At 35.6% G+C, this 24,299-nt stretch overlaps 3 protein-coding genes across 12 annotated transcripts in view; 1 reads left to right on the top strand and 2 right to left on the bottom strand.

Moving 5' to 3' along the window:
* LOC128236936 (uncharacterized) overlaps positions 1-3,103 on the top strand; it is a 49,807-nt gene extending 46,704 nt beyond the window's left edge. For all 9 annotated transcript variants that reach the window (XM_052952077.1, XM_052952099.1, XM_052952093.1 and 6 more), the window contains one exon: positions 1,581-3,103. In XM_052952077.1, coding sequence (XP_052808037.1) covers positions 1,581-1,637 — 57 coding nt within the window. In that variant the 3' untranslated portion in view covers positions 1,638-3,103. The remainder of the gene's footprint in view (positions 1-1,580) is intronic.
* Positions 3,104-10,195: 7,092 nt separating this feature from the next.
* LOC128228089 (uncharacterized) lies at positions 10,196-12,244 on the bottom strand. Its single transcript, XM_052939189.1, has 2 exons — positions 12,000-12,244; positions 10,196-11,621 (listed from the first exon to the last, which is right to left on the bottom strand). Exons 1-2 carry the CDS (start codon positions 12,242-12,244, stop codon positions 10,196-10,198), a joined length of 1,671 nt encoding a protein of 556 aa, XP_052795149.1.
* Positions 12,245-15,265: 3,021 nt separating this feature from the next.
* LOC128237515 (neuroendocrine convertase 2-like) lies at positions 15,266-23,783 on the bottom strand. 2 transcript variants are annotated; one of them, XM_052953108.1, is made up of 13 exons: positions 23,738-23,783; positions 23,418-23,487; positions 22,201-22,299; positions 21,236-21,352; positions 19,812-19,958; positions 18,822-18,916; positions 18,496-18,584; positions 17,919-18,298; positions 17,722-17,834; positions 17,443-17,549; positions 17,058-17,178; positions 16,528-16,814; positions 15,266-16,260 (listed from the first exon to the last, which is right to left on the bottom strand). In XM_052953108.1, exons 2-13 carry the CDS (start codon positions 23,472-23,474, stop codon positions 16,091-16,093), a joined length of 1,782 nt encoding a protein of 593 aa, XP_052809068.1. In that variant the 5' UTR covers positions 23,475-23,487; positions 23,738-23,783; the 3' UTR covers positions 15,266-16,090. The 2 variants fall into 2 exon arrangements, with proteins under 2 accessions (XP_052809068.1, XP_052809062.1); XM_052953102.1 differs by lacking the exon at positions 23,738-23,783 and having other exon boundaries at positions 23,418-23,618.
* Between the last annotated feature and the right edge of the window lie 516 nt (positions 23,784-24,299).

Raw genomic sequence — 24,299 nt, 5'->3', positions numbered from 1 at the left:
GCGCTGTGTGTTTACAAATATCCTATATTTGCCCCTTGCCTATGAAACGAGATATGTGAGCTGCTTGTTTACAAACATCCTATATTTGCCCCTTGCCTATGAAACGACATATATGTGCTGCGTGTTTACAAACATCCTATATTTGCCATTTGCGTATGAAACGAGATATATGCGCTGATTGACAAGAACGAATATAAACCCCTTGTGAAATATTTTAGATTTGCTTGTATTTTAATGATTCAGACGATGCAACGCCGAAATTTTGTCAAGGAATGCAAAAGACAAGCAAATATAAAATAAGTCACACCCATAGAAGCATAAAATAGCATAGTTTTTCATTGGCTAAGCAATGTTTTCAGATCTTTTCTTTTCAAAGAAGGTGTTAAGAAATAAACGTCACCCACTTTTTTAACATCGGCTGTGACGCGTGGTGACCCATATGAGAACCCCTTTGAAGTCACGTTATTCCTCACCCTGGATCTGCAGTTTGATCTGCCATTTTGTTTTACTTAACTTAGGATTTTGTTATTGTTACTACTAACCTTTTGGGTACGCACGTTACCATATCAAAACAAGTTTTTGCGTTCAGTCTAAATTCGAGTCCTGTTTACCCGATATCTACTCCTTGTTAAGAAAACCCGAAACTTGCTCCTGGCATATACTTACACTATTTACTCGACATTGTTTTGGTCCTTGTTTACTAAACCTGACAGTGTATCCTTGTTTACAAGATCCAACACATATTGCTTGTTTTCCGATCCATTTCATCATACTATTGCTGTACTGTTATTTTTGTATATACGAACTGAATAAAATATGTTTAAACTAACACATATTTACCCATTAATATTTACCCATTGTTTTTACCGGATCCGACATAAGCTCCTAAAAATACAAGACCCTTGGTTTGATCCTTGTTAGCTAGATTGAAGATAAGTTTTAAGCTTGATATTTGCTTTTTTGCACTACTTATAAAAGTTTAATACGCATTGTTAGTTCAAGCCGTCTTCATTATTTAGCTTTATTTCGTATCACTAGCGTTAGTTTATCAAACATATTGAATTAAGCTATGCTTTTGGAATACAGTATTAACTAACTTGGCAATTAGTTAGTTCGTAATGTTCAAAGCACCTGTAGAAGTATCTGTGCAACAGCACTTAATGCTTATGAAGTGTACCCTATAAATAAATTCTTTGAACTATTACAAACATAATGATGTGGTCATGATATAATTTATACAAGTAATTACATATGAACGTTCTTAATATTTCTGTCGTGACGAACATGGATACTGCTTGTCCATTAATTTAGTGATGCCTACAATAATATCATGATTTATTGGGCAATACAATTTACAATCCACATTTTACACAATTTTGAATTGCTTCGGTGTGAAAAAAGGCATGGTGCAAATGTTGATTAATTATTCTCACTTTTGAAAATTGTGATATTGGAAAGTTGTGGTGGAAAAGAGTTTCGAGCTAAAAATGCAATCCTGATTTTATAAAAAAATGATGATGATAATAATAATAATAATAATAATAATAATAATAATAATGATTTATTTTTGTATTTAACAGGTAAAGAGAAAACAAGCCATTATACAACAGATGCTCAAGGCAGCCAACTATAGTTGATTATGGAATCATCTTTTGATAGTTTTGCTAATTCAACAAAAAATGTATATATTCAATATACACCATGATCAAAAGGTCTCGCGTTTTAGTTTTATTTGAAGTCTGTTAGAATAAACATTGAATAAACCTCACACGTGATGTGTAAGCATGCCACTATTTTATTATTATACGCTTGGCCATAAAACAATGCAAACTACAGGAAGAATCCCAGTTGCCTAAAATGTAACCAAGGTCCTGTTGAATGGTACGAATATTAGGGCAAACAAACACCAATCAATCGACACAGCATTGCAAAACAACACACAATATACATTTACCACAATATCTTGCTGTAGGGGTTTCCTCCTAGATGGCTTCACAATGCAGACGTCAAATTGGACTATTGAGTGGACCTTTCGCCGCATAAAAATGCGCTGCGCTGTGATGATAAAATGAACATAAAATGCGGATGTGTCGATTGTTTTATAGTATTGAGCTTACCTTAAAATCAAACAGGTATTCATTTATAAAGTTCTTTCTAAGACTCAATATTATGTAGATTGAACATTACATGTGAATAAAAAGTGCTAGTATGGAAAGGATTGCCCAATGAAGAGCTTGCATGTTGCATGCATTGTAATGCAGTATATTTATTGTATATATGTTCTTATATATATCATTATGCTAACCTGTGACGATTTAACTGTGATAATTTCCTTTTTTTAATATCCTGCCATTTTTTTTCATGTGTAATGTGCAATCAGTGAACAGAATATGATATGTTGTTACATTGATACAAGTGTTACATCAAACTGAATTATTACGATGTAAGATAATCTCGCTGATATATTTTGTCTGATCACAACCTTGTTTGAGAAGTTATTGTCGTTTTATAATATTTGTTATATATTGTCATATGCCAAATTATCATCTTTTTGAATAGCATTTCAACCATAATGACCATGATGCTGCACATGATTATTTTTACCGATAGAAAGAAATATGCTTTGATGCATCTTTTTACACAGAGTTATACAATTTGAACAACGCCATTTTCGAAATGCCGTTTCCTTCGCATACAATTTCGCCCGTTTTTTTCTTCTTAAAAAACCTACAATTAACTGTAATTTTATATCAGTTTTGGGCTTTAATAAATCGAACAATTGTTTGCCACAGTGCAAGTTCGCTATTTGTTTCACTCCGATTACACAAAAAGTAACTTCACTTGTGATATATATAACTTTTTGTGCTCACTCTGTGAAACATATTACGATCTCGCATCGAAACAAACAATCAATTATCTTCAATATTACACGTTTCTTAAATATAAAACGTATATATGGTTGATTTATATTCAACAGGGTAAGCACTTGTTGCTCAATAGCAGCATCGCTTCTATATCTCGAGTAAATTAACTCGACTTTAAAAGTGATAATATGTTGTTTGCTTGGTTTCATGTTTTGGTATTTTTGCTAATAAATTGTTAAACATAAGTTTATCTTTGATCTTTTATTATTAACCAGGTGGTTGTTAAAACAATGTACGTGATTTTGATAATCATCACATAACACGCCTGGAGTTAACGATAAGTGTAAGGCGAAGGGCGGTACCTGTTGTGTGGATTTTATGAGCATGTCAATCAGTGACCAACATCTTGCAAACACTAAGCGTGGGAAGCCATGTGTCACAAAACAAAAATCAAACTAAATACATGATATTTTCTTGAATCGCATAACTGATTGCAAATTAAAGAAAATCGCTGGAGAAACAAAGGAAATGATATATGACAGTAAATAATGTTGACAAGATTTACTGCAAAATTCAATGCACAGTTGTTCTAAGTTAACGACACTAAGATTTTGCATCACGCTGTTTGAAATAAATACTTTTCCATGTCGTATATAATGATGCAAATCTCTACAGAATTTAATACTTGTAATATCTTAGCTTTTTGTCCACAACAGTTTTAAGTTAATCAATTAAGCCCGGTTTATAATTCGTTCTAATGCAACTTACAAATATGCTAAGACTATTATTGTATGTATTTCATCCTGGTGCCCAGTTGATCTGCTATTGGAGACAAAATGTCAGCTTTTTAAGACAATACTTTCCTTTTCATTGGAATTTCCTCTGTTGTCAAATCCCTTTGATAAAATAGCATTGTTTTGTTTTTGGTCGGTTTAACACTCGAAGATATATGGTCATCACCATTTTTATGCACCGATTGGAAAAGCCCGTGGATGTACTCAATCCCGTAACACAACGGACCGAACTTTTACACAGTCGATACTGACTTTGACTATTTTTCCATTTTTTTTATAGAGATCAACGGAGACTCTCTTCAAAATAACATATTCGAAAACAAAGTTTGACAATTATGGTCTGATACAGGCCAACTTCGACTGGTTATTAACCAAACTGTTTCGCTAATTTCACATACGTAGAAAGGACATGAAGATGTCGAAGGCACGAAAACCCCTTTATCACTAGGAGCAACAATCACGTCAATGTTATTTTTGTCGCAAATGGTGAATACCATGCCGGATCTGTACATGTATGTAATTTTCCTAAGATAAAATTTACAAGGAACTGACAGTGAAATAACTTTATATAATCTATATTCATTCACTAGGAACAAGACAATGTCTCAATCGTGTCTCAGTGCTACAGCCATATGTTGTGCATCAATTTTGAACAACCCAATTGGAAAACAACGGTGCTCCTCTGATAAAAGAACAAAGTTGTTTTCCAAATAGCTGAAAGTTGTTATTAAAATGGTCAATCAAAACAGTCTTCCGTCCGGGGAATGTGTGATATCGGATATACCACAAGGCGTTCATTGTTTGTAGCTTCCATTTGAAACAACTGCTGAAATTAAAAACATCTGACCCGTCATTTATAAAAATGGACGATGGACGCGCAATACGAATAGGCACTGGGCTTGCCTCCACAATTGTGTGAGAAGTCATATTACTAATGTAGTCAACATATCTAGATCCATTTGCACATTTTTGTATTTTAGGCACGACTAAATTTTCACGAAGTGGATCTTTTTCAGCGCAATAAAAATAATGTGCGAAAATACTGACTATCAGGTTCCTTCCTTGGCGACTGGAAATGAATGTCATAAAACGCATGGACCCCGCCGGTGTGATCGTGGACCGGAAATCCAGCATCATGTGCGTTACTGACAACTATACAGCACACGTTCGCTTCGTATCCGAGGCAAACGATCGCTACGTATCCGAGACACACCTAACGATGATCCGAGGCACACCTAACGATGATCAGGGGCACACATAACGACGTATCCGAGGCACACCTAACGATAATCCGAGGCACACCTAACGATGACCCGAGGCACACCTAACGATGATCCGAGGCACACCTAACGATGATCCGTGGCACACCTAAAGATGATCCGAGGCACACCTAACGATGATCCGAGGCACACATAACGATGATCCGTAACATATCTAACGATAATCCGAGGCACACCTAACGATGATCCGTGGCACATCTAACGATGATCCGTGGCACACATAACGATGATCCATGGCACACCTAACGATGATCCGTGGCACACATAACGATGATCCGAGGCACACATAACGATGATCCGTGACACACCTAACGATGATCCGTGTCACACCTAACGATGATCCGTGGTACACATAACGATGATCCGTGGCACACATAACGATGATCCGAGGCACATAAAACGATGATCCGTGGCACATCTAACGATGATCCGAGGCACACCTAACGATGATCCGTGGCACACCTAACGATGCTTAAACGTATCGTAATGATGAATGTTCTATGCACATATCGGATGAAAACATTCCAGGATTACTCGTTAAATGTAATGTCCCGCTCACAATCGAAGTAAAAAGAGGGAATCTCAAAAGCCTTTTTAACATCCGTTGACATAGTGTCTGGGATTCGGGTTTTCCGTGCCGCAATAACGAAAATATTTAAGGAGGAAAGAGGTTCCATATAAACCTTTGGCTTTTAACGCAAATCTTTAAGGTGGAAAGGGTTCCATATAAGCCTTTTGGTGTTTAACACAAATCGTTAAGGCAGAAAGGGGTTCCATATAAGCCTTTGGCTTTTAACGTAAATCTTTAAGGAGGAAAGAGGTTCCATATAAGCCTTAGGCTTTTAACGCAAATCTTAAAGATGGAAAGGGGTTACATATAAGCCTTTGGCTGTTAACGTAAATCTTTAAGGAGGAAAGAGGTTCCATATAAGCCTTTGGGTTTTAATGCATGAATTGGTTTGCGCTTGTTATGAGAGTCACCTTGACATGAATACAAACCATTATAGGATGTTTAATTACTTTTTCGGCCAATGTCAAATTCGACACCAACATAAACATATTTGATTTGTTACCAGGTATTTAATATGTGTCGATCTAAAAAAGTTAAACAAATCCGTAAATCGCAAACGCTATATGTTCCAAATCTTGAAGGTGTATCACCGAAACTTGTGAACATGACAGTCTTTTCAAAGTAAGATGCAGCGAATGGTTTCTATCAGTTACCGCTTGATGACAATAGCTCGCGATTGACGACATTTATAACACCATTTGGTCGATATGCGTTCAAACGTATTTCGTTTGGGATCACGTCAGCTCCTGAAATATTTTAAAGAAAAATGTCTGAGCTTTAAGTTGGTCTGCCAGGTGTTGATGCCATAATGGATGACATTGTCGTCTATGGTAAAGATGTACAGGAGCATGATAGAAATTTGAGTAAAGTCTTTCAAATGATCGAAAATTCGGGACTGAAATTAATAAAAAAACAAATGTTTGTTCAGACAGACCAAAATTGAATATTTTGGCCATATAATTAGTGATAAAGGGGTCAGTGTTAATCCCTTAAAGGTCCAAGCAGTAAAAGACCTTAGTGCGCCAAACAATGTCGCGGAAATGAGACGCGTGATTGGGTTGATTAATTTTCTAGGCAGATACACTCCAAATTTGTCTACAGTCATGAGCCCGATGACTGACTTGTTGAAGTCAAAATCTGTTTGGCAATGGGGCGTTCCACAGGAAAAAGCCTTCCAAAATATTAAAAATTTGTTGACAAACGCGCCGACTTTAGCGTACTTTGACAGATCGAAACCTTTAGTTGTTAGTGCTGATAGCAGTAGTTATGTATTAGGTGGAACACTGTTCGTTCAAGAAGGTTCGAATCTTAAGCCGGTAGCGTATTGTTCGAGAACGTTGTCCGATGTGAATGAGAAAGTTTAATTCAATATGCAGTTATATACCGGGCAAAGAAATGGATGTGTCAGATACCCGTTCCAGGTCTCCATTGAATGAGTTTGACCAAACTTTTGAGAATGAAATGAATACATATATAGAAATGTTCACTGAAAATATTCCTTTAAGTGACATTCGACTACAGCAAATAAAACAGTCGCAACAAAAGGATGAAAACATTAAAAAGGTTATTACGTACACAAAGCATGGATGGCCGGAAAAGGGAAACTTACTTACACAGGAAATAAAGCCGTACTTTTCAGCAAGAAATGATTATTCTGTGGCCAAGGGTTTACTGTTTTAGAGGAGTAGAATTGTTGTATCAGACAAATTATACTCAGACAGTTTACAACAGCTGCATACAAGTCACATGGAAATTTAAAGAGGTAAGAACCTAGCTGGCCTGACAGTTTGGTTGCTAGGAATATCCAAAGCCATTGTGAAGTTAATTCAAAACTGTTAAACTTAGTATTTATGCACTGTGCTGTTTGTAGAGTTTTGTGCTGTTCTATGTTTCTTGTTTGTGAATTTGTGTTCTATGTCTTTGGCGTTTGCCAATAGCCACTAAACCGGGTTTATGTTTAAACTTTTTGCTACTGAGCATGTTTCTGTAGCTTTTTGCATATATATTGCCAAGAAAATAAGCCAACACAAGGACGTAAACCATTGAAAACAATGCCTTTGCCTATGGACCATGGGAGAAAATTGCCGCAGATATTTGCGAAGTTGACAATTAACAGTTTCTGGTTGTAATGGATAATTATTCCCGTTATCTTGAGATTGGATACTTACCGAGAGTGATAACGTGGTGAGAAAAAGGTCAAACATGTTCTCACATTTTGGCGACATCATAGAGCTAGTGACCGACAACGGTACACCCTTCACATCTGATAAATTCACAAAGTTTATGGAAAAAATAATATAAAACACTCATTTTCATCCCCAAGATATCCACAAGGAAATTCTCAAGCCGAAGGTGGGGTAAAATTAGCGAAGGGTATTTTGAGACAAACTGATGTTATCAGAGCACCTCAAACGTATCTGAATACGCCAACAATAGCAACAATATTTAGTCCTACTCAGCTGATGATAGGCAGGAATGTTCGCACGTTTCTTCCATGTATGCCGGAAATCACTAGACTAAAATGGCCTAGACGGTCAATTGTTCAAAGAAACGACAAGAAGACAAAACAAACTTACGAACGTTTCTACAACAAGAGATTTTCTGCACGTATATTGCAATTATTGAATGTAGGTCATAAGGTCAGAATAAAACTAGACAATGAGGAAAATGGGAAAAAGAAGTAACTGTTACGATTCCATTTCAAGAGAGAAGATCGTACGTTGTAGATACAGAAAAAAGAACATATACAATAAATCGTGTAACACAATGACCCTCGCCAATCTGCTAATGTCATAACTCGTTTCTTTAGCTTCTAAGTGGTCAAAATGCCATAGCGTTATTTTCATTTGAGCTTCATTACCGTTACCGACAGGTGTCAATTAGGTATCCTAAGAAAAGATGGAACAGTTAATCTCTTTATCATATGTTAATAACGGCCCTAAGGATTGAATAATAATTATCAAATGATAAACTCATATATATGACTTGGTGCCGTCGAAGACCAATCAGCAACGGCCAAGGTCAACCGCTAATGGCTAATTTAATTACTGTCCAGAGATGAACTTAATTACCTTGTTTACTAAAATCCTATCAAAGGGGTTTGGTCTAGTCCATTTTGACGTCAATAGATATATTGATTGACAAGCTCCTTTTTGTGGCTATAGCCAGTAAGATACTTTGAGTATGGTCACGTGAGGTCAAATGTATCACCTGATATCGTTAAACTTTGAAGGAAAATTAGGAAACACTTCTGAATGGTCAACTGCAATTTGGGTCAATTGCGAAATATAAAAACACTTATCCGGAGCTTAAGGGAGAGAGTTTTTGGGTAGTCCGCTTCTGGTTAGGATTCTGATAATATACCTGGTTAAGATCTGAGAGTCAGCTTTGCTCTCTTAAGATAGAACAAATTAATTAGAACGAAGAAATAAATAATTGCTAACAATAAAACTTGTATCATCGGACGTGGTTGTTTTGAATTTATAACTATACGATAGAACGTCTTAGTGTAAAGGACGCGGTTTAATTGTGAGGGTGCTACAATCGAAAGCATTTACAACAAATTCCGAACAGTGATTTTTGTGAGCCTGACAAATCAAACAAATAACAAAGTGAAAATTGTGTCACTGTTCCTTTTCAAGAATTCAGGGAAACTCTGAGTGAACAGAGAGATAAAACACAAACATCTCCAGTTACATACGTAACTCGACCTGGGAGGGGAGTTAAACCACCACGGCGATATGGAAACTTTGTTTAATGTTAGCAGTAATGACATTCAGATTCAGTTCAAGAGTCTCAGATAAGACGTTTTAATGGCTAATTAAGAAATGTATTAACTGACAGTTTCGTTCATGTTTAGATTAGAACTTCACAAAAGTTATCAGTGCTGTCTCTAATGTGTGACCCTTAGGTTAACAATTTATGGAGGGAGATGTTTGGTATTCCATTCATAAAAAATGTAACCATGGTTACTCAGAGCTGCTAATGAATATTAGGCTCCGCCTACTCTCTAATGTTTTTCTAATTACTGCTGCAGGCTTTTGTACATAGCAGAGTTGTATTTACTATCATGGGATGTATATCGTTATTAAAGTATAAAACATTGAATTGTGTTTATATACACTGACCACCCTATTTCATAACAGTTACCAGGTATTAGTGACTGATGAAAAAATCTGCACACACTTTCAGATTAACGTTAAAAACCATTTCATTGGTAGCTACAATACGAGCAGGGATAAGTTGCGTTTTGTCAACACCCATTTAAGAAAAGAAATCAAGAACCATATGGTCATATTTGCATTATTTAAAATGAGCAAATAAACCCAATTTTAGTCGGCCAGTGGTTCCATTTAGTCGAGCGATTTTCAGACAATTTTGATCTGTTTGATAAAGTCAAATTATCTTAAATTATTGAAGTAATATACGACCATTGGTAGTTTATAATTCACAAAAGAAGACGCAGTGTCACAACTGTTGATAAAATGTCGGGATGTTCACTTTTTCCGAACACAATTTGAGTGGCTGGCAGGCTCTAAGACACGCAAGAACAAGTGGTTAACATACTTCCAGAAATGAAAGGACGGGTCACTGCTATTTCGACTGTACTAGACAATACAATGCTACGACAAGATACTTTAGGTTATGACATCCGAGTGGTGAGTTGACGTTTTTGGTAACTTTCCGTTAAATCGGGTTGTCTTCCAAGTCCATTTGATAAACATTAACCGTTCTGTTTTTGGTTGGTTTTACATTCGGCGAAAATTGGGTAACAACCAATTTGCCTGCACCTATTGATAAAGCCCTTGGATGATCAAGATCCCGTGTAACAACGTAGCGAACAATTTCACCGTCAATACTGATATGGGCTATCTTTCCCGCTTTCCACAGAGATCCAAAAAGCCTCTTTTGATGATAAATGACATCTTCAAAAACAAAGTGTTGTAAGTTTCTGTCTGCTTCGGGCAAATCCAAACTAGTTATTCGCCAAACGGTTTCCCCAAGTATGGTTATGCACCTGAGCGCGCTACGTTCGCATAGAAACAAGGTTTCCGCGTCGTCGCTGACGTCGAAGTTGCGAATAAATCCTTGATGAGTAGGAACGCCTGACTTGATTTTACTATATTGGTTACCTTTGGTATCAATCACGTGGATATTATTTTCGTCGCAAATGGTGAACAACCGGTCCAATCTGTGTGCAACTTGCCAAAGGTAGAAATTACATGGTACTGAGAGGGAACTAATTTTCTCTAAACTCTTCTCTTTTACTTTGAACAGAACAATTTCTCTATCTCGCCGCAATGTGACAGCAATCGTTTTCGCGTCAATTTTGCATATTCCCATGGGAAACGAAACGGGCTCCTCGGATAAATTCTTAAAGTCTTGGTCAAACAGCTGAATGTTGCTATGATAATGATCGACCAAAACGAGCCTTCCGTCCGGCAAAATCACGATGTCCGGTATTACACAAGGCGTCCGGTGTTTATTAGCTTCAAAATGGGACAGTTGCTGAAAATCGAACAACTCTGGCTCTTCTTGTATTAATGTAGACAAGGGAAGCGCCCTGTAAAGTGTCATGGGTCCAGTTTCCTTATGTGTGCTTGGTGTTATGCTACTTATGCAGTCGACAGATTTCGATCCAACAGTACAATTCAGGATTTTCGGTACGAACGATTTTTCACAAAGTGCATCAGTTTCAGCGTCGTAGAACAAATTGTCAGAAATACTGTTTATCGAGCTATCCGACCAGCTTCGCTCAAGAAGCGTTCTTGGCGATCGGAAAGGAATATATTGAACAGCCTGGAGGTTGTCGGTGAAATCGTGGCCCAGGAATCCAACATCCCCTTTGCATGCATGCGCGTTAAAGTCAGCCATTTCAAAACCGTCCACGGTGCACTTAAGCGACGTATCAGAATCATAATTTACGATATTCATACCCGTTCTTGTGAGGAGCGTTCCAATGCACCCGTCAGAAATAAACTTTTCTGCATTCGGGTCCTGGCGAAACGTGATTTCCCTTCCACATCGGAGGTAAATGGTGGTAACCTCAAGTTCCTGTTCAACGTTCGCTTTCTTATCATTCATTTTCGCAACGCGGGAGTATGACCCGAATCTGTGAAGAAAATATTACATCTTAAAATTCTTGTATCAAATTAATGTATTTATTTGTCACGGCTGTCATACAAATGCAACCCGGTTGACTCAAACTATCTTACTGTAAGTTATAATTTTAAGTATAGTAACTTGGTAACATTACAACTTGGAAATCTACTCCTTAGATATTTATTTTACGGGTATTTTTTCAGACTCATTTTTATTGATCATGTAAGCCATTCTTACGTGAGAATTTCATAATTTTCTAACAACGTCGATTTAACACTGTTCTCGCAATTGTGAATACTGGAAAGGCTGAATTCTAACCACGTCGATTTATAACTGTTCTCGCAATTGTGAACACTGGAAATGCAGAAAAAAACAACATTGACTGAACCTGTATTGCAGATTGCCGATCTTTTCCATATATTGTGCGATGTCGTCCACTTCAGATCGCTCAAATTCCTCAATCTCCTTTAGCACGCGATGCAGAGATTCGCGCGCTGCCTTTATTATGTTCTCGTGTGCTGCATGTGCATCTGATCTCGCCGCTGCAGAGCACTTCTGCACACGCTTTAAAGAAGCGTGCGCATCTGTAAGCAATTCCTGTGTTTGTCTGAATAAGTTAGCGTAAACATCCATAATAGAGTCGATAAATGTTCCAAAGATCCGGTTTATTTGTTTTAGTTCACATTCTGTTCATGATAATTATAAGCAAAATCCAGTAATTTCTTCTCACAAGTAGTAACGCTTTATTACTCAAAAGCAACGTTTGAAAATGTTTCTAATATCAGTTGAATTACAGCAAATTCTCTTCATAAATTATAAAGACGTGAGTTATGTTGCAGTTATTTCTTTCTTATGCATACAATATAATCCTCCCTTAACCTATGTTGTAGATGCATTGTAATGAGTGACTCTACCGATATTCAAAACCGTCTAGTGCGTTATGTTCCTGGCCCCTCCTTTTATTATCGTGGCACTTTTGCAACCAATGGTAGATAACGGCTGTCCAATATCTGAATATTAATTGAATGCACTTGATTTTTGTAAATGTTTAATACACAATGAAAATGTCTGATAACAATGTCAGGTTAATTTGTAAAAACATTGCATCGGTAACTGCAAGAATGTTTGCCTTTCTGATTAAATTCGACGCAGCAGGGATACTATGTGCTGATAAGTTGCGTTTAGTCAACATCCGTACAAACAAAACGAAACAATAAATACCATATGGTCATATTTGATCTGATTAAAATTAACAAACAAATATCAAGCGTAGTCGGTCAGCGGTTCTTTTCAGTCGAAAAAAATGTCACGGGTGCGAAACATAATTGAGTCAACCTGGGAAATATAACAAAGCATTTTTGTGCACAAGTTGTATCCAAGGCATTTAAGCCTAGTTGCTTCCGAGGCTTACATTGTGGCGAATCCGTGGTCTAGTTTTAATACACTTGACAGTCAATCGCTTGTTTGACTCCCCGCCGCACAACTAAATAATACTAATCGTCTTCCGGGAGGGACACGAAATGTGGGTCCCATGTGATAGTGCTATACACTGATGCGAAATAAAGTAAAAGGGTAGCTCTAACCAGGGTTACATTATGTCTGTACACTATGCTTCAAATGCGCCTAATGGACCTTGGTTGAGTGCGTGTATAAATAAACTGAAAACCACCTTGTAAATATGTTATGCTCTCCGTTACTGGAGGAATAAAACGTATTTATCTATTTCATTCATAATTAAGACTGACCATATATAAATGTAAGGACAAAAATTTGCTTAGGTTTTGAATATAAAAAGGCTTGGTACGAAGAAAAATCCAACCATGAATCATAATTTTATTCATGTTTGTGCAAGCTCATCTTTTGAACCAAACCATTTTTAGAAATACACATACGCTACGGATGAATAATCATGCACATCCACAATTTGATACCCTCACCGCGAAAATCAAAGTTTATTCATTTCAAAATGTTCACAGATTAACGATTTAGAAGCCATATTGTTTAGTGCAAATTTTACGTATATGTTTCAAAGAGGATAACTTAAAACAAACGTGCATCGGCCAATTTGAGTTCTAAGCGTAAATAAGGAACCGTACAACTATAAATTAACTTCGATAACCTCAAACACAACAAAGCATGTCTATAACCGTATTATGGCAATTTTTAACACGTTGATGCTTCCGTGTTCAAAACATTGACTGTCAGAAGTACGTCCACATTGAACAAGAAGTGTTTAAAATCATAAACCATATGCACGCTTTTATACGATTTTTGGCAGTGGATATTTCCGTAACAAAAAGATTTTCAACTGGGGCCAGATTTCAGATTTTTGACGTTTAAGGCATAGTAATAAAATGAATCATTAAACCAATTAAGAATTCAAAATTATTTTATAACACGAATGTACTGGTTAGTACACGCCCGTACATCGAGTCCCGTATACTCATCACATATACACCTCCGCCTACGGAGCGGGAGGTCGTGGAATCGATCCCTGGCCGCATCATAGCGAAAGACGTTAAAAGTTGGTACAAGTAATTTCCTTGCCTGGAGCTCGGCATTTAAAGGGTAATGCTTGGAAAGGTTGTGTATTCAACCCTGGAAAGTTGTTCCCCGTGTATAGGTGCTTTACACCGAGCACGTAAAAGAACCATTGTGTCCCTTCGAAAAAGACCTAGTGCATCGCACCCGGACTTCCTTGTATCCCACCACTGTCTCTTCCACGTGCTGTCCCTTCAGCAAAAACAAAGCACCCCGTTGGAAATATGTGCTTGCACTTTCACGGGTTATCCTTGACCAAAGGTCTAGGAAATACATACAAGATGAACGAGTTTTATGAATAGACGGGTCTGAACTGAACCGTATATTTAACATCCAGTATACTTTCGTACACATAGGGTGTACGGGTTTCAGACGATATCCGCATAGTCATCCATTTTTCTGCGGTGTTCATGGGTGTTATGTGATTTTGAAGCAATGAAATATAAGACTCATTATCAATATTGCTCTTACAGTTTCTTTCAAAAAGGAATTCAATTTTGTAGAAGCCGATCTGATTATTTGAAAAATAAAATATCAATATAGGTAAACGTTTCTTATGTCAAAATATGTTCATTCTGTTTTGAAGTGATAGATTTATGTCAAGATGAATTTAGAAAATTAGAACATTTTGATTCTGTCCTTTATACCAGAAGAAAATCTCTTGAATGGCATCTTGAGGTAAAGTAATGTAAGATAGAGAAAACCATGAAACCCTGTTCTTTGAATAGCTTATTTAATGCTATATTTGTCAAGACTTAGAAATTGCACAATAACGAAGTGCAGACTCTTATAAGTTATTATTCATTAGTCGTATGTCATCCCAGCTCTTTATGGTGTTATATAACATTTTGAAAGAAAATAAACTACTTAAAGAATATGATCACTCGATCACCTTGTTTCAAACGAGGTCGTTATTGAAGGTTTTAGTCACTTTAAAGTATTTTTGGTGGTCGGACATTTTATAATATCAAATTTAGTATAAAGAAGGTAGTTCTTCTTATTCTGGAAATTGTTTTCAAATTCCATAAATGTTGTTTTTTTCACCAACCAGAGTTTAACGTAAACAATCTTTAGTTTGATGAATCATGCAGCAAGTAGCTAAAATTCGTGCAAGATTTTTTTTATTGATACAAGCAATTTCGTTGTACTATGAACTCTAAACGCGAACAACGTACTATAAACAACATACGGGGACGTCTCGAAACAAAATGCTATTATTTATTCTCAATTCCCATCAAATCATGATGCTGCTGATGATGATGATGATGGTGGTGGTGGTGGTGATGATGATGATGATGATGATGATGATGATGATGATGCTTTTGGTAGTGGTGGTGGTGATGCTGCTGCTGCTGCTGATGATGATGATGATGATGATGATCATGAATTTCAACAAAGTGTAGTTTTATATATACTAGATATTTCCAAAAGTATTATTTTTTTCTTCACAAAGTAAATGTGTTCATAGGTAACATGAATTACACAAAGTGGTGAATATAAACCTGTAAAATATATAAATGATCATAATAATCAGGATGTATTGTGAGGAATGTAATGTATACAACGAACTATCCATAGATGATATGTTTACACAATAATAGTTCTAAAAAGATTGCAAATACAGTGGGCTTATGGTATTATCCTCATAGTACTATTAGACTATTCACCTTCAAAGCATCATTCTCACACACCATTGTTTTGAAAGATAAAGCATAAATTGTACGACTATTTACAACAAGTAGGTATTTTTTCCTCTCATAAACAAAATGATGGCAATATGAAAGATAGTAAATTTGCTAGAATCTAACAAACATACTTCCAATGATACATCAATTATATTTAAAAAATCTATATAACAATTGATATGTTTGTATTTCATGTAGTTTTGTTTTCGCAATAAACTGTAAGTATTTGCCTGTTTGCATTGATTGTCTTGATTTAATTTCTATTTGCGAAAAAGTACAAACACCAAAACACGGCATGAACAAGAAGTAAAACTGCAGTTGTAAATACCATAAGATCGAACCAAACACCGGAATTTCGAGTGTTTTCATCTTTTTCGTCTTCCTTTGGCGCCACAAATGTGAACGTCAGGTTCACTGAGTAATCTAAAACAATATTGTGAAGGCATATACTATGCATTTATCATACGTATTCCTGGATCATTATGCAGGTATTGACAAGGAATTTATCATGAACTTTATCAGTAGTAGGGCCAGCTAGCTGAAGTTTAAATGAAAAACCTTTGGTGCAAGTATATTTGAATACCAACAAACATATTCCTTTTGCTTTACAGTAATACAGCTTTATACATGTATTCAAGAATAAATCAGCAGTCACTGTGATAAATACTTATATTCAATACACAAATATACCTTTAACATTGTCAAACCTTCCGTTTAAATTTAGTGTCCATCTTCCAGCTGAACGTTCACCCCAAAAATGTGTCGAAACAATTGCATTGCTCTTCATTGGCATATGTACATCTTTTGTCCACTCTGAACCATCGATAAGAACGGAAGAAGTGCCCATCGGTGAAAATAATACTGCTTTTGAAATGTATTCTAGCAATGATTTATGTATTGTAGTTTTTACACGCTCCAATTGTTCGTTCAATGTGTCCACTGTGGCTATCAAAATTGCGAGTGATGAATTTCTCGGACTGAAACAACGAATATTACATATCGATAACACAATGCAGCTTCATTGAACAATTAAATTTACAGAGTTTAAAGGAATGCACACATTGTATTATTAGCTGTTTATAACTTGTTTCTTTTCATGTAAATCTGCCTTACGTTTATGGACTTTTGGATAACATTATAACCTAAACTAATTTGTAACATGTATGAGGACAATAAAACGTTGCCTATTGCACAGCATGTGATAATGGTGCAAGTTTTACCCTTTTAACTCGCACAGAAATGTAGCTTCTTCTGGTATCTGCTCTTTAATGTCTGTCACGGTGTTTGATAACTCTATACACTTAGTTACGTTCAGATATCCAAATCCAAAATGCTGATGATCTAAAATCAATATATTTTGTTAGTGCGTATCTGCTATACGCATTGCCAAACACGTATTCTTTACAATTTCTTGATAAAGCAACAAGTAAGGGATAGTATTGTAGTAAACATAACGTTAACATCGCGTTCGCTTCCCATAATATTCGTTGTCTTTATACTTTTGTATTCCATTCTAGATTTATTTGTAGTCCTTTTGAAATAAACATTTTTTTTATAATCTCCAAAAAACAAAAAAAAAATAATAAAAAATAATAAAATAATTACAGTAAAATCCGGCACCATTTCGCATAAAGTTGATAGACTCCTTGAGGTCAGAGTGGTTAGAACATCGAACGATAAGGTGCTGGATTTGTCTCGATGTCAAGTCAGGACTGCAATATATTTTTACTACTGTTTAAGACTGTAAACTTTAAATACTTCAGACCTCGTTAACGGTATTTTTTGTAAGGAAAACAAAACAATGACAACAACTGTAATAATATACTATTAGAAATGAAACGAATCTTGTGATATTAACACGCTGCTTTAAGTACTGCGTTTTACCGATATTGAAGAATAAGAGCAACTATTCCAGCAACCTTGGGTGTTGCCGCCGATGACCCTTGGAAATTTGCGTTGCATGGTATTCCCGAACCGTACCTCTGGGATGCAGTGAACTGGAAAACGAAATATAGAGCACGTAATCGAGTTTTGTCGACTTCATATATTGAAAATCCGAATACAAGTATGAACAAATATACCATGAAATCATCGGTCCGTGTTTTGCCCTTTCCGAAGGAAGATATTAGAATCCCTGGATTAGCGTAGCTCTTCTCGAAAATTGTTCCACTAATGCCGATCTGGTTGACTGTGATAATGAAGATGCTGTTTGTAAACCCATTTCCTATAGGACCTACTGCAGAAACGTACACATTGCCTTTTCCCTCCCGACCATTCAAAACTCCAATTCTAATTGCTCTTTCAGGTCCAATATCCATGTCATCAAATGGTGAACTAGATGCCAAGCTTAACGAATAGATGTCTATTTTACTCTGCTCATAAGCAAGACCTTTGCACATGCCAGCGGTTGTTATTATTGTCTTCAATGGCATTCCTTTTGAGAACGTACCGATTGATAGCGCTGAAAAAGCGCTCATTGCTTATGACTAAAGTTAGAAAAAAAACAATTACTGTCATTCTATTTTATAAAAGATAAACAAACGTTAAGAAGTGAGTAATGCGATCTTATTTCCATGTTTTGATTTTTCAAATACATAAAAGACAAAATAAACTCGTTATCCAACTGTCCGAAGGATACTATTGCTGAATGAATAATACCAGCTATTTTGGAATTGTACGCCACGCCTGCACTACACATCTTGTTTCCTTTTACCGCTGCGACGACACTGGCACAGTCGTTTCCGTGACTGAAACGTCATACAAACGTGTATTTTACATGTAAAGAATAAGAAAAAGATACGTATAAATGTTGTTGAAGAATGTTATATAAAACTGACACGTTGAAAGGTGATATTATTTATGATTCAGTTTATCCTGATATATAACATAAAGTTTTATCACAAGAACTCGATGCCCTTTGAATAAAGTTAGGTATTTAATGATTGTTTTGATACTTTTACCATTGACTACTACTCGACTTTTACTTTGTGTTATGAATTGTTTCTCCAATGTAATTATGGAAAAGAAGTGCTGACACGTCCGCGTTATTTGTAACGGAGTTGAAGGTCAGATGTTTGTTCTGAAAAAGAATATTAATTGAGGATTTGTCAATTTAATTTAGTCCAAAGTATCTCAATTAATCGTAAGTTATTGCACAAAAACTCATATAACTCATTGAACATTTCTACAGTCTAGAATGTTGGAAGAAGTTAAAGTGACACTCTTATTCAAAATCAAAACATACACATGTACAAAAAAACATTATGAGTGATAAAGCTTGAACAACTTACTGAATAATACATTTATGGAAAAATATTAATTACTGATAACAAGATTGTAACCGTGAATTTAATATCAGAAAGCCTAAAAATATTAAATGATTGGTGAATGCTAAAAGATTTACTGTGGTTAACTATAGTCTCATAAGGTAGAAAAACCGTGTTTAATGCTCATTTCTTTCAAATTAAACTCGATATTCTTTTATTAGAACAATTGTTTTTGACATTTATTCATCCGTTTTGGAATATTAAAACAATATCATTAATTAAGGTTAATCTTATTTGGGAGTAAGAGTGCATCTTTAACACAACTAATTATGATAAAAAAAATAAATGTTCAATCAATTAACGGAAGAAACATAATTAATTTCCATAATGTAAGCAATAAATTTTGAATTTTTAATAGTTTAATCAGTTGAACAAAATATGGCTATTTTAGAGCAAATGGAGTCAGCTTATAGTTTAATCAGTTGAACGAAATATGATAATTTTAGAGCAAATGGAGTCAGCTGTTTTCTCATTAAACACAAACAGCACTACCTCTTTTGGTGGATAGTTTTTAAATAGGCCAACTTCTCACGAAAAGTATCATGTTAACAAGACTATTACTGTCTATTTACATTTTAAGTGATTGTTGTAATATTGAAAACATCAAGATTTCCTGCTGTCGCTTAAACTCAGTTTAAACTGACTCACAATATTCGTTTCTAATTCGGGGTGATCAACGGTAAAACCAATATCAAGAATAGCCACAGTAACGCCTTCTCCGGTTATTCCCAATTTCCACGCTTCATCAATTCCTTCCCCTTCATCCCAGAACGGCTCTTCCTCAAAACGTTGATCCTGAGGAAGTGATGAGTACAGATCACGTGTATCATGCGAGTTTAGATAATATAAACACCCAACAAAGTTTGGCACTTTGACACTGCGATTTGTTTTTAAAAGACATTTTCAATACAATGCAACATTTTCGTAATTGTCCAATGCTTTTAATTTTCATTTTTGGACTACCTGGATGAAAGACCGTCTTACACGACTTTTTTATGACCAAACATACACATCATCAATCAAATTGCATTTTTAAGTGCAACATGTTAGAGCAAAAGAAATTAATCACCTTCTATGCTATAACATATATTTACAGTTTGCTGGAAAATAAATGTTTACTTCTTAACGTAAACAACGTATAGCCTTTTATTAATCAACTATTACATATTTCACTAGATACAGAGACAATTGCTGTACCAATACCAGACAATTGAAGACAATATATGCCAGAACTCGCTCAATATCGTCCAAACTCGGCCAATATCAACCAAACTCGCCTAATATGACTTTATTCTGTTTTGATTGACTACAAAACTCGCCTAATATAGGATTTGAGAAATGGGCCATTTTTATTGGCTGTCGAAACTCGCCTAATATGAGAAATATGCTGAAAATTATTTTTAAAGGTAGACATTTTGTTTTCCGTTTTCCGACTGTTTTGAAAATGTTGTGCTTCGTATAACTTTATTTGGAATACTTGAACCTATTGAATGATTGAACCACTGTGTATTGTGGTGTGATATAACAGTTGTATTTAACCCGTTGTTGGATTTTACGACTATAATATTTTTTAACACCGACAAAATGGACGTCGAAGGTGAAACATTTGACGTTTTAGCAAACGATTTACAAAATTAAGACGAAATGACATGCTTCCTTATAATGTACAGTGCTTTATTCATAGGTATGTACAATGACACTTTAAGGATGCATGTCAAAATCAGCAAAGTCATGTCTTGAAAAGCAGACTGACACCATGAATGGATAAAAGATATTAAAATACGTCTTCAAGATGAACTAAAGGTAAGTGATAAGCATGTTTAACCAAAATGGTAATAGTTACTTAATAAAATACTTATTAATTAGGTGATTTCATATTGGACCAGTTATTTGTCCTCGGTCAGCTGTATTTGCCTTCGCCCTTTCGGGCTCAGGCAAATAAAGCTAACCTCGGACAAATAACTAGGCCAATATGAACACACCTAATTAATAACATTATATCATATAAAACATTATAAAAGGTCACTGCATTGATGTTACGGACTGTTGAAAAATGAATAAAAGTAACTCACTTGGTCTGTTAGGCCTCCATTAGTCTCTATATTTCTATTATTTTCGCTCGCGTGTTCATAATCGATTCCTTCAAGTTCTGCTTTCTGCATAATTCTGCATTGTTGAATGTCTTGAATCTTTCAAAAAAAGTTACCGGTTAATATAACAAGAACCTATCTCTATGTACACGTTATTGTAATATAAAGCTGGGACAAGACTGTTGAGACTATCCCTCGTTCACAACTTAAACAAAGGATGAATTTTATTGATTCAGGCAGATATTGGAAACTGCGTAACTAGAGCAAAATATGAAGGATATTCATGATTGGATTAGGATTTCGACTAGAAAATAAAGGAAATGCTTCGCTGTACTCCTGCTTGGGTATGTAAAACTATACTATAGATATCATTTACGATTAAAACGGCCGAATTAATTAGTGATAACAAGCAGAAGTATGCTGACTACAAATTAGTCTTTTGTAGTTTCTATAAAACCATCAAGGAGATGATGCTATGTGTAGACTGAACGAATTTTGCCAACTGCATGCACAAGGACAGATTATAACTGAAGTTTCACCAAGATGCGGCCCGGGTCTAGGGACGAAGTGCGCATAAGAATATACATGTGCACATCTTGTAAAAACAGCAACAGCAATGGCTCGTAACTATGTAATTACTACGTTGGAGCCCTGGTTACGTCGTGCACCACTAGGTCAGTACTACACACTGACGATTTACGCAAGTCCGTCCAAAGATATCTGAGATGAAGCATGTACATTATTGTGACTACAGGCAGACAGACGGACTGACCGACAGACAAGTTGAATCCACTTTACCCGATAGCAATTCTGAATATGAAGCAATTCTGTTTGGAGTGAATGTAATTAATGGCTTTGTCAATAACAATATACGTGTTAAGTACAGTTTAAGCACATATACAACCAAAGAGGTTAAAGGTTAAAAAACAAGAACGTAACACACTTACCATTCCATGAAAGGACCTTTTCAGAGATTTTAATTCCGTTTCTTGAAAGACCTTTTTAGTATCGTTTTCATATGTAAAGATGAACAGATCGTCAACTACCTGCAGAAAGGATTGAAAATGAAATTACGGTTTATTTAATTAAAAAGCATTCAATGATGTAATAGGTTGCTAAGGAAGTCATTGGTTGCTATGTATAAACGTAGTATCTGGCTAATTTATTATGCTACATACTGATACTTAAGTATTTAAAAAAACTGAAATCGCCCGGGCGTTGCCAGCTTTGACCCCCGGGGCATTTTATTTTTGGACTACAGTCCAAATATCAATGTCGTGATATTTGCTGTTTCAGAGAATAATAGTTTCATAACGGCCCCTGAGAAACATTTCTGTAAAATTTATTTTGAAATCTGGGGGCAAGCAGTTTCTAGGAAAAATATTCCTGTGTACCGGTAGAAAACTACATCCGCTCTCTGTTGGCCATGTTTTTAACGAACCAACGCTGATTGAAGGAACGTGATAAAAGCCCACGGAGAAATTGAAATATTGCCTGCGGTTTAGAAGTAGAAGTTTTCCATATATTCATTAAAAATAATTTTTAAATCTGGCCAGCGATTTCTGGATAGAAGATTTTAAGATTTTTATAAGTTGTAGGGTGAAAATTATCCCCGCCCCTCACCGCCACTTTTCTAACGAACCAACATGGCTTTAAGAGATTTAATATAGGATCACCTTAGGAACATTTTTTGTGAAACTGCTTTACAATATAGCTAACTGTTTTTTTGGGAGAAAAATGTCAAAGATTTCTTTGTGGTTGGCATGGCAACCAACGTTTGTCATGGAGCCAATTCTTTTTAAGACTCTGGAAAACACCATCTAAGAAACATTTCTGTGAATTGGTAGCAATTGTCCAAGTGATTAAGGAGGAAAACTTGTTTGAAGGAAAATTATTATGACGGACGACGGACGACGGTTAGTCCACTATCACAACAGCTCACATTTGAGCAGTACTGTTTAGGTGAGCTAAATAAATATACGCTGTCGAATATTCTTCGAAATATCTAAACGAAATAAACAGTACGAACGGACTCTTATATGAGACTGCATCGGTTATTATACTGAACACAGTCTCGAGGATAACCTTATTTTAACCGATTTGTTTCTTTTACGCTAACGGAGATATATGATAATTTTATTTACCGCAACGGCATAATGTTTACCTGCGCCTGGAATTCGAAGTAGTGTTCTTTCAATAAGGCTTTCACTTCTTTTGCCATCGGAACATTGATTCTGAAGAAAAACTCGTTTGTAAATTCAACTCCGTAATGCGACAAGGTATAACACTCTCCTCCAATCCATGTGGATATGATAAAACATAAAATAACATTCTTTGCCTTATTTCTATACATCTTCATTTGTGTTGTTTTTTTAATAAAGCGTTTACACTATGTAAATAAAACGTAAATATTTAATATAAAATTCATCATTGATGTTATCATCTCAAACATTAGTCAAAAACTAATTCAGTTTCATGACATACCGAATACACCTCGTATAGATTTAATATGAAAAATACATATATCACAATGAATGCTATTGAGCACTTTAAACACAATTAGTTATCAGACGAGCATGGGTGGTAATCATATTGGCGATAAAACACATAGATAAGATAATACATTATACAATAACAATTACATTTTGCGAAACAATCAAACACAGTGTGACATTATATTTAAGAAATCTGATATCACAATACCTGGTAAAAAGATAAAAAATAACAAATACACATTGATCGATTCAAGTAATCATTATCACGCCTTTAATGTGTCATGACCACATTGTTCATAAACTGTATCCCAAATAAAATTTAATTAATAAAGTTATCAATATGTAACAAGGTGTTGCATTCGTCAATTCATGTTCATTTATCATCATTGCCTGCTTGCGTTTAGATAGCGCGTACATCATCATAGAACGTATGTGATAGTGGTCAATGTGTACGCATTATAGTTGTCAAGTGACTTTCAATTGGTTAACTATTATTAGAGTTCAATTATGCATAAAACCACCCCTAACATTCCTGCCATTCTATCTCCCGT

The sequence above is a fragment of the Mya arenaria genome, chromosome 1 (genome assembly GCF_026914265.1).
Source record: "Mya arenaria isolate MELC-2E11 chromosome 1, ASM2691426v1".
Lineage (NCBI taxonomy): Eukaryota > Metazoa > Mollusca > Bivalvia > Myida > Myidae > Mya > Mya arenaria.
Note: the sequence above shows the minus strand (reverse complement) of the source record. Positions and strands in the feature narration are given on the sequence as shown.

Coding starts and splice junctions, on each gene's coding strand:
- LOC128228089 (XM_052939189.1), bottom strand. CDS start 12,244: ATGGATGTTTACGCTAACTTATTCAGACAAACACAGGAATTGCTTACA. Junction 11,622..11,999: donor ATCGGCAATCTGCAATACAG/GTTCAGTCAATG, acceptor TTTTCTTCACAG/ATTCGGGTCATACTCCCGCG.
- LOC128237515 (XM_052953102.1), bottom strand. CDS start 23,612: ATGAAGATGTATAGAAATAAGGCAAAGAATGTTATTTTATGTTTTATC. Junction 17,835..17,918: donor CACGGACCGATGATTTCATG/GTATATTTGTTC, acceptor TTCGTTTTCCAG/TTCACTGCATCCCAGAGGTA. Junction 16,815..17,057: donor TTTCTGTGCGAGTTAAAAGG/GTAAAACTTGCA, acceptor TCGTTGTTTCAG/TCCGAGAAATTCATCACTCG.